Below are 13,626 nucleotides of genomic sequence, written 5' to 3'. Positions count from 1 at the left end.
GTGATGCACCAGCGAGACGTGCACCAACAATTTGTCCTCTTTTGAACTCTGATATGTCACCCAAAATGTTGTGTACATTGCAATATTTTAAGCAAAACTATGCTATTACTCTGCTAGTTAAACCTTGACACTCTTACTGGTTGGTTGTGCAGTTAATGAAGATTGGCCACCAGGCTGGTCAAATTTAGTCATGAAACCTCCAACACTAAATTGGCCAGTGTTTTGGTTTCATTGTCCAACCCCTGTATATTTTTTTGGAACGTTCCATAGACTCTTCAAGTTAAGGAGGTCTTTAAGTAGAAAAGACCTATCAGAGAGATTGCAGACACTTTATGAGAAAAAGTGTATGTTTTTACAGGGCTGAGCCAGACAACTGACCACTACCCAATTGATTATGCTCTTTATTTACTAAAGACAATACTGAAGGCAGAAAAGCATATAAGCATACAAGCATCAACTGAAGACAGCTGCAGTAAAGACATTTTGTAATGTCCATGAGCTCCAGACTTCAATCAGCCTTATGCCTCGGGTCTGTGTACGTGGAGTTTGCATGTTCTCTCAGTGCTTAATGAATTTCCTCCAGGTGCTTTGCTTTCTTCTCACAGTCCAAAGACATGCAGATAAGGCTGCTTGATGTTCCCAAATTGCCCAAAGTGTGTAAATGAGTGTGTGTGTGTGTGTGTGTGTGTGTGTGTGTGCCCTGCGATGGATTGGCACCTTGTCCAAGGTGTACCCTGCCTTGTTGAGCCCTTGCCTTCTGGTATGGGCTCCAGGCTGCCCACCACCCTGTTAAAGCAGTTTGCTGATGAGTGAGTGAATGGAATGTAAATTCCATTTATAATAATCAAAGAATTAAGAGGGCTGTAATAAAAAAAAATGGACATAACCTTTTTTAATAGGTTTTTCAAATTGCACATTGGTAGAGTAACTCTTCCTCTATTGTGGAAGAAGACTATGTAGAGGAATGGTAGTACTCTACATAGTCTCCATCACAAATGATGTATTTGCACCATTGTTAACCCCACCTCTCGAATCCTTTTTGAAAATCCCCTTTGTTGCAGTTGATAGTCTCTGCGCTACAGAATATTTGCAGATATGACACCATTGACAAGAACAATGTGCCCAGAAGAAGTTAAAAAAAGGGGAAACCAGCATTGATGGTAAACCATGAGGTCTAAGACCGTCAACGGTGACAAGGGGAATTTTCACAGATGATTTGAGAGTTGAGTTCAACAATGGCACAAATGTATCACTTGTGATTAAAACTATGTTGAGTCGTTCCTTTGTATAGAGCAAAAGTTACTCTAACTTTCGCATGAGCAGTTTGCTGCACATTTGTGTATACAGTAGTATTGCTGAATAAAGTGCAAACGCAAGGATCATGTGTGATCACTTTAATGCTAATTTGTACTTGTTTTCTTTTATATATACCCTTTTATATCCTAGATTCTAGATCTCCGATAGGGTGATCTATACCAATCCCCTGCATTGTTAAAGTATATGCAATGGAAGAAATCCCTCCAGTGTTTCGTGTGTGTGTGTGTGTGTGTGTTCCTTTTAGGCATCTTCCCTAGACACAAGTGACATGAGGTGTTAGACTCTCTGCTCTCATCCCCATTGTGCCTCATTTACTCCAGCATAGGACTGGGACTGGGAGACAGATACATTTGTCCTTGAAGAGATGGAGAGAACTATTAAATGTGGAATACAATAATTTGTACGGGTATCTCAGTTTCCGTGGCTAAAAAACATGCAGGTAAAATGTATATTGTTAGTTTTATATAATGTTATAACAAAGACATGAAACTGATCGATTGAAGATTTTTTTATTTCAGGAAGAAAATGTGAAAGAAGGAAGAAGTGTGTGTGTGTGTGTGTGGGGGGGGGGGGGGGGGGTTAATAATATTAAATATAAAAAAGTAACAGAAAAAAAGTCACCATATATCCGGATGTAACCTTTACCCACCATCCTTGCCTTTCTGCTGGGAGACTGCGAAGGTGGCATATGCTTTTGGCTTCTGTCCACACACACACACACACACAGAGGAGCGAATTCCTCAGGAGTCTGCTCATAAGCAGCCTCCAGGGGGGAGCTGTCACCTCCCTCCCTCCCTCCCTCCCTCCTGCCCTGCTTTCCTCCTCCCTGCACTCTCCCCTCTATCAACACACACTGTTTAAAGAGAACATTGGACCACACCACTAGACAAAAAAATAAAAAAATAACAACCTTAAACTCCGAGGAATTATGAGGATGAGAAACGAATGCCAGCTCTCAGTCAGTGTTCAGCATTTCCACCTGTCCTTATCCCAGCTGCAGCCGAGACCTCAGCTGAACCGCTTTGGGGTTTGAGCCATTTCAAGGCATTTTCACCTTCGTTTAAAGACTCTTACAGGGATATAGAGTTATTTCATAGCCACAGCCAGCGGGCCAAGAAATCCTGGCTTTACGTTTGTGAGGCAGCCTGGCTCCAGCTTGGTATTGTTTCAACTACAAGGCCCCAGCTGGAATCTATAGTCCTAGGAGAAACTCGATAGCCAGACTTGGAGGAAAGAGGAGCAAGAAGTGCCAGATCTGCACATATTTTCTTCCTGCTGGCTTTCAATACTATCAAAGTGGGGGCTTAGAAATCCCTTAGCTTTTCTCATGACTGCTCTGCCCACTGCTGTCTGGCTTTGATGTCCACAGCTGATCGTATCTCCACATCAGCAGAGAGCCAGAGCGTGGTTCAAAAGGACATGAAGTCTGTGCAGAGGTTACTGGGTTCTTCATGCATACACACTTCTAGTAAAATGACTTGCATCACTTCCTTGAATTTTGAACTGATTTTTTTTTCCGTACATAGCTTGTACAAGTAGGATCACAAACATGTCAGCTTAACCCCTTAGAAATAGTCTAAATGCAATATTTTTTAGGTTAAAGCTACTATTAGATGGTCTTGAATATTTACAACTGATTAACACAATGTGAAGTTTTTTTATGTAAAAGTATATTAAATTAATAAAGTACTAATAAATCTGGCGTAGTATTACGCTCCATTATTAAATATTTAGTTTTGTTCTATAGAGAGATGGCTTCCACAATATTAAAAGTCCTCCATCTAGTCAGCATTTTAGAACCGAAGAAAGGATTCTTAGACTCTGCTTTAAGCTCACTGTGTACAGAGAGAAAAATCCATGATCTCAGATAACCCCAGGCTGCTCCTAACAGAGCAACTATTATTCACAACAGTGGCACTTAAAATAGAGGCGACTCAAAAAGTTACGTTTAAAATGTCCACCTATTACCACATCAATTATGTTAATTTAATTAAAACACAAGACACACACTAGATTTTTCTTGGTTTAAGATCATTTATATACATATATGGCTTCATACAGCAGCAACATATTCTGGTTGTTGTATTGGAATACAAGCACATAAGGAAAAAGAAATTTAAAGAGCTTCACACTGTACAAACTGTTAGGCTAAAAGACAGTCACTTACTGCCAACAATCTCACAGTAAGAAAGACGTGTATCAGTAATGCAATGTCAGCATAATGGTCTCCAAACAATATCAATTTCTCTCGTATATAGATTTATCATTTATACATACATCGATTGCACATTGAGATATAGAATTTTATTGTGAATTTCTGTACATAAGTTAAGAAATGTAACAGTTTGTTTCAAAATAGGTCACATCTTCACTGCTTTGTTTCTTTATGAAAGTGCAACATTGTAATTTAAAGATTATCTTCTATAAAAATTGGTCCAAACCTCAATCTGAATACACAAATTACTAATTCGTCTTTATCAAATTTACTTATAGTTTAACAACTTTCTATTTTTTTTCTATTATTTCTATATTTAATTTAAAAACTGCTGTAAAATACAAGAATAACAGAGTCAGTTTACAAAAAAAAAACTTTACATGTAAATCTACTGTCTAAATACTTCATTTTTTTCCCCATAACATCATCATTTCTCCACAAGCCCATAGTACATGTTATATATTGTCATCAGTAAAAACAAACCAAAGGTAACAAAAGTAATAAATGAAGTACAAGAATGCATAGGTGTAAGCATTTGCTAAATTAACAAAGCATATACAATACAAGTCAGCTTGGCCATATCTAAAATATGGTTTTATGCTTTATCCAATAATATTAGTTATTAGTAGATATTTCTCTGTTATAGTCCTCTTTAAGATGAGTGGCCTGCACAATAGTATAACTCATAGATTAATGAATATATATGTAGCAGACCTTTAGCTGCTGCCTGTGTGTCCCACACAAACCTCATGTAAAGAAATCAATGCCATTTTTTAAAATCATATTTCTGTGACACATCAGCTGTTTGACATTTAAGGAGAAGTCACTTTAACATATCACTTTACAATATAGACAAAAAAAGTCAGAGTTTAGCCCGCAGGACAGATTCAAGTCTTACAGCGATGTACTGCTTTACATTTCAACAAAACACTGTTTATTTACCGTGGTTCAGATTAAGCTTGTATCTGATGCGGCCTTGTCTTTTTAATTATTGTCTTCTGGTACTTCGAAAAGACAAAAAAAAAAAGTGAAATATGTATGTGTGTGTGTATATTATATATATATATATATATATATATATATATATATATATATAAATATATATATATATAAAAAAAAAATTTATATATATAAACGGACACACACGCACACACCTAGAGAGAGAGCGCGCGAGAGAGATCTGTGTACCACTGGAACTACAGGACTTCGCTGTAGTAGGAAATCACTGTATGAGCTCTTATATAATTTTATTATGTTTGTAATGTAGGTCTTATTTCATGTGGTCTTTCTGTTTAAATAATAATAAATAATTTATAGAATTTCTCTTAACGCTGATCCTAGTAAGATGACATACTAGGATATCGTTTCAGATGTGATACTGAGACAAAATTACCGGACAAACAAGTCTGATTCACAGAGGCCCCACCCTGCAACACACAGCACCCGAAGGATCTTCATCTAACGTCTCAGTAAATCACTGCACGCAACAAGAAGCCCCGTGGAGCCATGCACAAGGGGAACTACAACCTAGGTGGGTTTTAATGTTAACGGATTTGAAGTTTTGGCTGATCGGAATTATTATTTCTGATTATTATTATTTTACCCCCTTATTGCTACTGGAAAGCCAGTCTTTGAACAATTAAATCCAATATTTGGATACTGGCCATGCCTTAGGTTTACATGCATGAAAAATATAGAAAGTTATTCATGCCATGATTTTTTTTTTTTTATATTGAAACTTGGTGCAAGTTCAAGGTGCATATAGGCTGAAAAAATGGGAGGAACAGGCAGGTGGTCTTAAATGATCAACACTGGGAATGCAGATTAAGCGCATTTTACACTACATGTCGTGTAAATCATTTTATTCCATATGCAGAGAAAAAAAAAAACTCCCCCAATTATGTTATAATACAAACCTGTTTTTTTCTTTAACAGTTAACCCATTATCAATTTATTTAACTTTTGGATATTTAAATTTTAATTAGGCAGAAAGTACAATGTTACCTTTGATCCCCTAGATCAAAGATGCAGTTGTAAGTAAGTCTCCAAATGCTCCTGAACGTTCGGATTTACACTCTGGCACCGCGGTTTTGGGATTATTATTCTACATCAATACAATTAGTGTCTTAGGTAACCTCAAAAAAAATAAAAATAAAAAATGTATAAAATAATAATATATATATATATTTTTTTAATCCAGCAAATAGTGAAACTCAAAAATACAAAAAAAAAGGGAACAAAATGACATAAGTCTAACTATATTAAAAGACCAGCAACTACTGTACTGTATGTAAGTTAATAAGATATTGATTTTTCAAAGGCAAGGCATCTCCATTTTCTCAGAAACTGCCCAACTACCATTGATTCTAAAAGAGTTTTGTACAGTGTACAAAGTGAATAGCATGGTAGCCAGACTGAACAAAACACAGTAAAGGCTAATGGGTTTTATGATGGGTGTATGAGGATAGTGAGACAAGTCAGCTCAAAAGGAAAAAGGTAAAAAAAAAAATGAATGCAGGCAATGGGTCTAACTGTCAGTATTTGAGAAAGGCATTTTCTTTCTTTTCTTTTTTAACAATTCAGTGAATAGAAATATCAGAAAAAATCTTGGCATGTACTTGACAGAGCCGGAATTTTGAGAGAGAGAGAGAGAGAGAGAGAGAGAGAGAGAGAGAATAGAATCTTATAAATCATCTGTGACGTGACTCAATCACGTCTCTTCTCCTTCAAGCTAATAAATAAACTAAATATATTTCCCTACACTTAAAGGCAGAGGTCTGAAGCTTTTCCGCATGCCCAACGACCGGATAGTGATCCGTGAGAACCCATCTGCGCTGTAGTTCTTAACTACATCAGGACTCGTGTATGAGGGACCTCATGAGAAATGTTAAAGGACATGTCCAACAGTTTGTCAAAATTTCTACCAAGCTATGTTACCTAATAGGAATTTGCAGAGTAAAGCCTGGACACTGGTATACTATTAAATCATAGTATCTGAAAATGGCAGTATATTTCACTTATACAACTGATTAATAGAGATCCCACTGCTATCAAATACTACATATTGACCCTATAAGAAACCTTACATGATATAAACACCTAAAGAAACTTTGCAAAATGGGTGGACCTGTCCTTTAAGGACCCCAAAACACTGTTGAAATGCATTATACAAGCTTAATCTAACATCAGCTAAAGCCAATCAATCATACACAAAAACAACAACATAATTTCAAATCAAAATCTCAAACCTATCTACTACATACTTCTGGCATATATATTTACCATATATTTACAGGAAATGTGGAAAGGTGTACATAGTCGTGAGTGAGAACGAGCCGACTGAAATGTCAAGTGTCAGATCCAGTTTCTCACAATTTACAAAACAGGTCAAATCTGCTGCCCTGATTGAGGAATTCTCCATGTAAACGCACTGTACATGACATAATTGCAATACACTTATTAAAAAAAATGAAGTATGAAGGAAAAAAACAGAAAGTGTTGTGATAATTCATGTAACATAGTCCAAGTAGACAGAGAGTTTTTCTTAAACTTCTTCCAGGTCCTGCTAAGAAAAGGACCTCTTCCAGGAAAACAAAACAAAACATAAAAACTGTACACTCATCTTCAGGATCCAGTTCTTTTTCCCAATAAAGTTAGCTTTGAGCTATCTGTAGCATTAAGCACTGCATGTAGACATTAGAAAGCAAAAGGCAGCAGGTTGGACTCTAACAGCATGCTAGACAGGTAGAGAAAAGGTACACATCACCATGCAATGGCCAATTTAAAGGGCTGGTAAAGACAAAAGGCATGGATTTTAAGAACAGGTGCTTTAATTTAGTATGTCACTCGGTCACAGTGTGAATTAAGTTGAGAATTTGATTGTTCTGATAACCACAATGATCTTTAGTTGCATAACTGTTAGAGTACTGCAGTTAATATGTCAGTCTTAGTTGTGGACCAGACCATACTGTATATGCCCTGATTTGACCACTGGTTCTCAAAAGTGAGAAGAAGGCAGCAAAATAAAGCACATTTTATTTGGCTAATGAGCACAGGCACCTGGTTTGGCACTTGGTTTGAAGGCGCATTGCAATGCTGGAGCAGGAACCTCCTCCTTCAGCTCCCTACTGAATTAATGTCCTTGGCAATGTGCAGTCACATCACAGCCATGGCTGAGCAGGGCTAAAGCAGGAGAATGTTCGTGATGACAAGCAAGAGAAGAGAGCACAGCTTGAATGGGTGAGAATTGCCTCTTTGGGCTATTACATTCCAGTCTGAGGGGCAGAGAGGTTCCACCTGAAAGAAAAAGAAAAGTAATTAATGCAATGACCGTAAAAACCAAACAAAGAACTGAAAATGTAGTTGGCAATTTGATTTTTTTTCAGTGGTAATCGTTAAAGAGTAACGTGTATAGGTTTATGTACCTTTACCCAGACACCCAGCTGTGAGTAGTGGTCTTGACCCCATGTTGTGGGAATCCTGGCTGGCTCGCCATGGAGTCAAAATTAAAGTCCAGCGTGTCTCCGTCCATCAGTGTGTCATGAAGGATGGACTCCATGTCACACTCAAAGCGCTCCACAGGCATGCCATCTAAATCGCTGGGCAGCTTTTCCATGTGCTGCAGGGTGGGTAGGCCTGGTCCAGGGCCATAGCCATTGCCATTGATGTTGCAGAAAGGGAGTCCTCCCCCTCCTGCCCCACTACCTCCTGCCATGTGACCTGGTGCCCCGTATTGCATCTGCATAGCTGACTTCACAGATCCAATACGTGCCCCGTGGCTCATGTTGCTCAAAGGATGAATTTGACGCCCATTCAGAGACACAGAGGTAGGTTGTGCCTGGCCATGTATGCTGTGAGAGTGAGACAGAACATGGCCATGGGAGGCTCCACCCGCAATTAGTTCAGCTCGCCCACTACCAGGGTAATGAGGCATGCGTCCTCTGCCAGCTGACTGGGAGACCACGGTGTCTACAGAAGGAATCAGGTCTGTATGTGGATCTGAATCAGAAGTCAGAAGCTCCTTAAGCAGCCCTGCTGTGCAGTTAAACTGTGGCATAGGTCCAGAAGAAGCTGGAAATGAGGGTTTGCTTTCTAGAGTCTGCATGGACATAGAGGACAGGTTTCCCATGCTGGCCTGGCCATACAGGCACTTGTGGTAGTCTTGTTGGGGTTGCTGGTTGCTGTAGGGTGCATATCCAGGGCTGCTTTGTAAAAGAGAGGAGGGGGATGAATGGTTTGAGCTTGAACCGGGCCCTCCAGCTGATCCTGGGTTATTTGGCGAAAGCAGGTTGAGATTGTCCAGAAGGTTCTCCATCACGTTCTCTGTGCTACCATGGCCCAAGGAGCTGGTCATCTCAGAAAGGCTCGGGAGGGTTGAGGTCATTTTGGCAGTTGAGCCAGGGCCCGAGTATACCATGTGCATGTCGGAGTCAGCCAAGTCATCCTGCTCAGGCATGAAGGGTGAAAGACGGCCGCTGACCGTGCTGGCATTGGAGCTGGTGCGAGGACGGAACGTTGTCCAGGGGTCCAAGTCATCATTGCTGTGTGAGTTGGGGCTGCCGGGCCACTTGCTATACTGGGAGCTCGGGCTTTCAGCACCAGCATCAGGACCACCCTGAAGGGCCAGCTGCATGAAATAAGAGCATTAAATCCATTAATACTAGCAAGTATACAAAAAAAGAAATTTAATGTGTGTTCGCGTAGTAAAAACAATTCCTGGACATACACACTGAAAACTCCTTTGCATACTTCAGGATTCTTTGGATTAGGTGTGCAAAAACCAGTTCTTTTTAAAAACATTACTTCAGTTGGTGACCAGATCAGAGATACTCCTCAGTGTAAAGTTAAAATGTGTGAAGGCATTCATGGTTTAAGCAATACTGGAACATGATCTCACAGAATTTAGGGCATGAATTAATGCTGTCTGAGATGTGAGAAGGTGGGCGAGGACAATTTTTGGCAGCATACCTTTTTCTTGGCAGCTCGCCCTCTACTCTTGGCAAACTTGCCAGTGTTGTCCATGGACGCGGCACGGCGGCGAGGTGACTTGCCGTTCTTACCACCCTCTGGGTTGAGCATCCACCATGAACTTTTCCCTGTCCCCTCATTCTGCACTCGCACAAAGCGACTGTGCAGAGACAGGTTGTGCCGGATTGAGTTCTGAGAAGGAGAGAGAGAAAAAGAAAGAGAGAGACTGTTATGACCATCGTTGCCCTTCTTCCAGTAAATTCTGCTCTGATTGTATATCACCATAGTGCAAATCCTCACAGCAGCTGTTTTTATTCATCACCTGCTTTTGACCTTTCTCTTTCATATGTGGCCTACATTTCCACTGAAAAGTCTTTTTGTCTGTCCACCAATCTTCACAAAGGAGAGGAGTGGATCACTTAGCCTTTAATGTAGTCTAAACAAATAATTTTACTTACACAAAGTGAAAATAATTAAACATACTACAGTATCTTACAGTGTAACCTGATGTAAACACCATTAAGACGATCTGAGTTGTGAATGAAGGTATAACAGCAACAAAGAAGGCACACATTTCATTCAAGCACATTTAGCTTTGATTACAGCACACAATGTGGTGACCAGTTCATATGTGAAAACAATTCCTTAATGCTCCCAGAACCACTCTTTCACTATTTGCGTCCTGAAATATGCCTGCGCCATAAGGGAAGAAAAACTCCATAGATATGATAACCTGGTCATTCGGTAGATTCAGGTCATCAGCTGACTTCATCTTATTGCTGAATAATGTTGCTGAGTCTAGACCCGACCAGCTGAGGCAACCCCAGACCACAACACCGCCTGCAGAAGCTTGTACAGTGGGCACTATGAATGATGGGTGTATCGCTTCACACGCTTCCCTTCATACCTCAATTAGTCCCACTAACCTAAGTGTTTTTTTTTGTTTTTTTTTAATGCCGCCACAGCTGTTTAGTCTCAATCCTTTAAGTTCTCATCATATTATGTAGATATGGAAATGCTCACCATAGCTATGGTTTTTACTCTTTATTTTTTTTAACCATGCAACTTCACCAAGTGTTTAAGTGATCTCCATTCATGATTATTTTTCCAACCGCATTTCTTCCACAAAGTTGACGGTTCAGCACTATCCTTCCAGGTTTTGATAATGTGTTGAAGGGTTCTTAACCCAGTTCCAGTAACTTCAAAACTCCTTAGCCCAATAATTTGAACCTTCTGAAATGTTGACTTTTTTTGGGCCAGACAGTGTATAAAAATAATAAAATCATGAATATCCTGGCAATTTGTCACAGAGGCATTTTTGAGGATTTTTAAACCCTATGTGGGACAGAACATGGCCATGGGAGGCTCTGTCCATTACAGTATTTGCTACTTTAATGAACAGCTGCTCTAAAGTCACCTCTTCCCTTACTCTACTTTAAAAAGCCTTAACCACACATAAAATAATAAGAGATTGTTAGTAACCAACAGAACGAGATTGGCCTATAGGCATATCTGTTGGTTTACACTCCAATATGAAACTGATGGAGATGAATGAATGGTTCTGTGGTCAGTCAAATATTAAATACACATTGTTGCCTGGAGATAGAGTGAAACCGCTTCTATTATTTTGTCCACTTTACAAACTAAACACAATAGCATAAAAAAAAGGGTTTTCCTTTTAACAAATGTTTTGACTGATTTTTACACATCAATGGCGACTTAGCCTATACTCAAAGCAACATTTGACAAGGTTTCAGTGGCAATGCATTAAAACCTATGCAGTGCTTTTAGAGAAAGTATAAAGCCCACAACCATTGGGATCCATTTCTTATAATATCTGCTCAGCAGGAACAGAGCACAGGTAGATATTCAAATGTTTGGAGACAGAAATTACTTAAGCCGCCATAGTAATATTGATCATTAGAGCTATTTCTCTGAAGTTAAACAAAAATGGGGCATTTTTCAGGTACTGGCCTAATGGGGCGTGTGTGCGTGTTACTCTGAGTTGTTAATGGATGAGGCACGATGTGATGGCGGTGCCGATTGTGGACTAAAAAGCTTTGTGTTCATGAAGAAATCTTAAAACCAAGTGCTGAGTGCATGTGTGTGTGTGTGTGTGTGTGTGTTTCTTTTTCAAACAGCGTGTGCTGTGTATAAAACAAACACCTCGTGAAATTTCTGTTTATATTTTTGAAATATGGCCATCAGAACTGCATCACTGAAGAACAAAAATAGTGGGGGGAAGAGGAAGAGGGTGGGGTGAGAGAGAGAGAGACAGACAGGGGTGTGTGTATATATGGTGTGTTTTTGTGTGTTGTTCAGCTCGTTTTAAAGTTTTGCGTAGAACATAATGAAAGAGGGGCGTTCAAGTCAAACCAGGATGGATCACTTGTTGCCAACTTGCAGGAGAAGCAAATCTGTCTGTGGGACCTTTATACATTATCATTCATGAACACCACTTGCACATTGCAGGAACTCGAGAGTTATTGCCACATCCCCCATACAGTCCCAACGGCACTCCAAGCCATTTCCACATGTTTGGGCAATTTAAGGAGTTCCTGGGAGGCCAGTGTTTCACACAAAGGCAGTTGGACCATGGCTGAGGGGTACTGAGAAAACTTTGTACTGAGCTATGGTTTAAAACATGACACAGTTAGTATGTTAGCTAAACCAATTATAATATAATATCCAAGCAAACTACTTAGCCGCCAACATTAACACTGTGCTGCATGTGGCTAATTTTGCTAAATACTAGCATGAGCATCCTGTTAAGCAGCACTTGTGTTTCTTATTGTTTACCACTGAGAAGTGTGTAAGACACTACAAATTAGACCCTTTTTTTTGTGGTTGTATGTGTTTAAAGGGAGACATGATTTGTATTTTGAGCCAGACGCTAGAGCGTCCTGTGACTGTCATACATCAGCGCGGCTGCAGGAAGCCGGCTGGCCACGGCACTCCGAAGTCTATCCAAATCTCTCTCTCTCTCTCTCACACACACACACCTTCTGAGCCATAACTATAATCAACACAACACAGCAACACAGTTTCCAGTTTGGTTTTTATTTGAGTAATCACAACCCCAAGACATAAAAATGCTGTGCTTTTACTGTGAACTTATCAACTAAACACACATTCACAACTACATCACCGTTATCTGAAACTAAACTGCTGCTGAATGATCATGTGATTACTGTCGTGATTACCTCAGAGTTGGACGTGGACTTTCTCAGAGTTTGTGTACGGCCTGTTGTTGAGGAGAAGGAGACAGGGGGAAATACCAAGGCAGAACTCTGTGTGCTGTGTGAGAAGGGTCTGGCAAACGAGTGTGTCTACAGTGTGGTCATACTCACAGAAGCCCAGTTTCCTGCTTTGGGTCGTGTGTGTGTGAGTAGGCTCTTTTTAACTCAGCATGAACTAATGGAACACCGGTTCCTCACCCTGCCATTACCCAAGTGTGAGTGTGTGTATATGTGTGTGTGTGTGTGTGTGTGTGTTTTCTATCCATTTTGTATTATCCTATATATAACCTACCAGTCAAGTTTCGACACAAGTTTGGACCTAAATTCTACATTCTAGACCAATACTGGATTTTTCTTTCAAAACTAAGAAATAACATATAGAATTGGGTAATTAACCAACAGCAGCAACAACAACAGTAAGTTGTTATTTAAGGACACAAAGGTCAGCTGTTCTGAAATAGTTCCTGTAAGAACAGTATTGTCAAGTGCATTTGCACTTGACCCATCAAGCATCATGATGAAACTGGCTCGTGAAGACCTTCCCAGGAAAGCAAGACCAAAAATGACCTCTGCTGCAGAGGAAAAGTTCATTTAGAGATAAAAATAAATCACTAATTAACAGCACCTCAGATTAAAGCCGATATGAACGTTTTATGGAGCTTATTTGGCTCCGGCATTGTTTTACAATGTAGAAAGAAATAAAAATCAGGAAAGATTTAACAGATTTTTACAAAAAATTGGTACTATAATAATAATATTAACAATAATAAAAATAACAATGATAACATGATAATGATACTTTGTAGCATGGTTATCTTATTTGACTGATGATGTCATTGAGTATAGTCCCTCTTCCTGTCTGGACACCAAGTTATGTATTAGCAGTAA

The 13,626-nt window shown here is 39.5% G+C and overlaps 1 protein-coding gene across 1 annotated transcript in view; it reads right to left on the bottom strand.

The window, feature by feature from the left end:
• Nucleotides 1-6,085: 6,085 nt before the first annotated feature.
• Nucleotides 6,086-13,626, bottom strand: part of foxo1a (forkhead box O1 a) — a 33,787-nt gene continuing 26,246 nt past the window's right edge. The window contains exons 2-4 of the mRNA XM_053507335.1: nt 9,500-9,691; nt 7,957-9,158; nt 6,086-7,828 (exon numbers count right to left, since the gene is read on the bottom strand). Of these exons, the coding sequence (XP_053363310.1) occupies nt 7,959-9,158; nt 9,500-9,691 (1,392 nt within the window). The 3' untranslated portion in view covers nt 6,086-7,828; nt 7,957-7,958. The remainder of the gene's footprint in view (nt 7,829-7,956; nt 9,159-9,499; nt 9,692-13,626) is intronic.

Source organism: Clarias gariepinus, chromosome 11 (assembly GCF_024256425.1).
Source record: "Clarias gariepinus isolate MV-2021 ecotype Netherlands chromosome 11, CGAR_prim_01v2, whole genome shotgun sequence".
In the NCBI taxonomy this organism is placed as follows: Eukaryota; Metazoa; Chordata; class Actinopteri; order Siluriformes; family Clariidae; genus Clarias; species Clarias gariepinus.
This window is presented reverse-complemented; position numbering and strand designations above follow the sequence as displayed.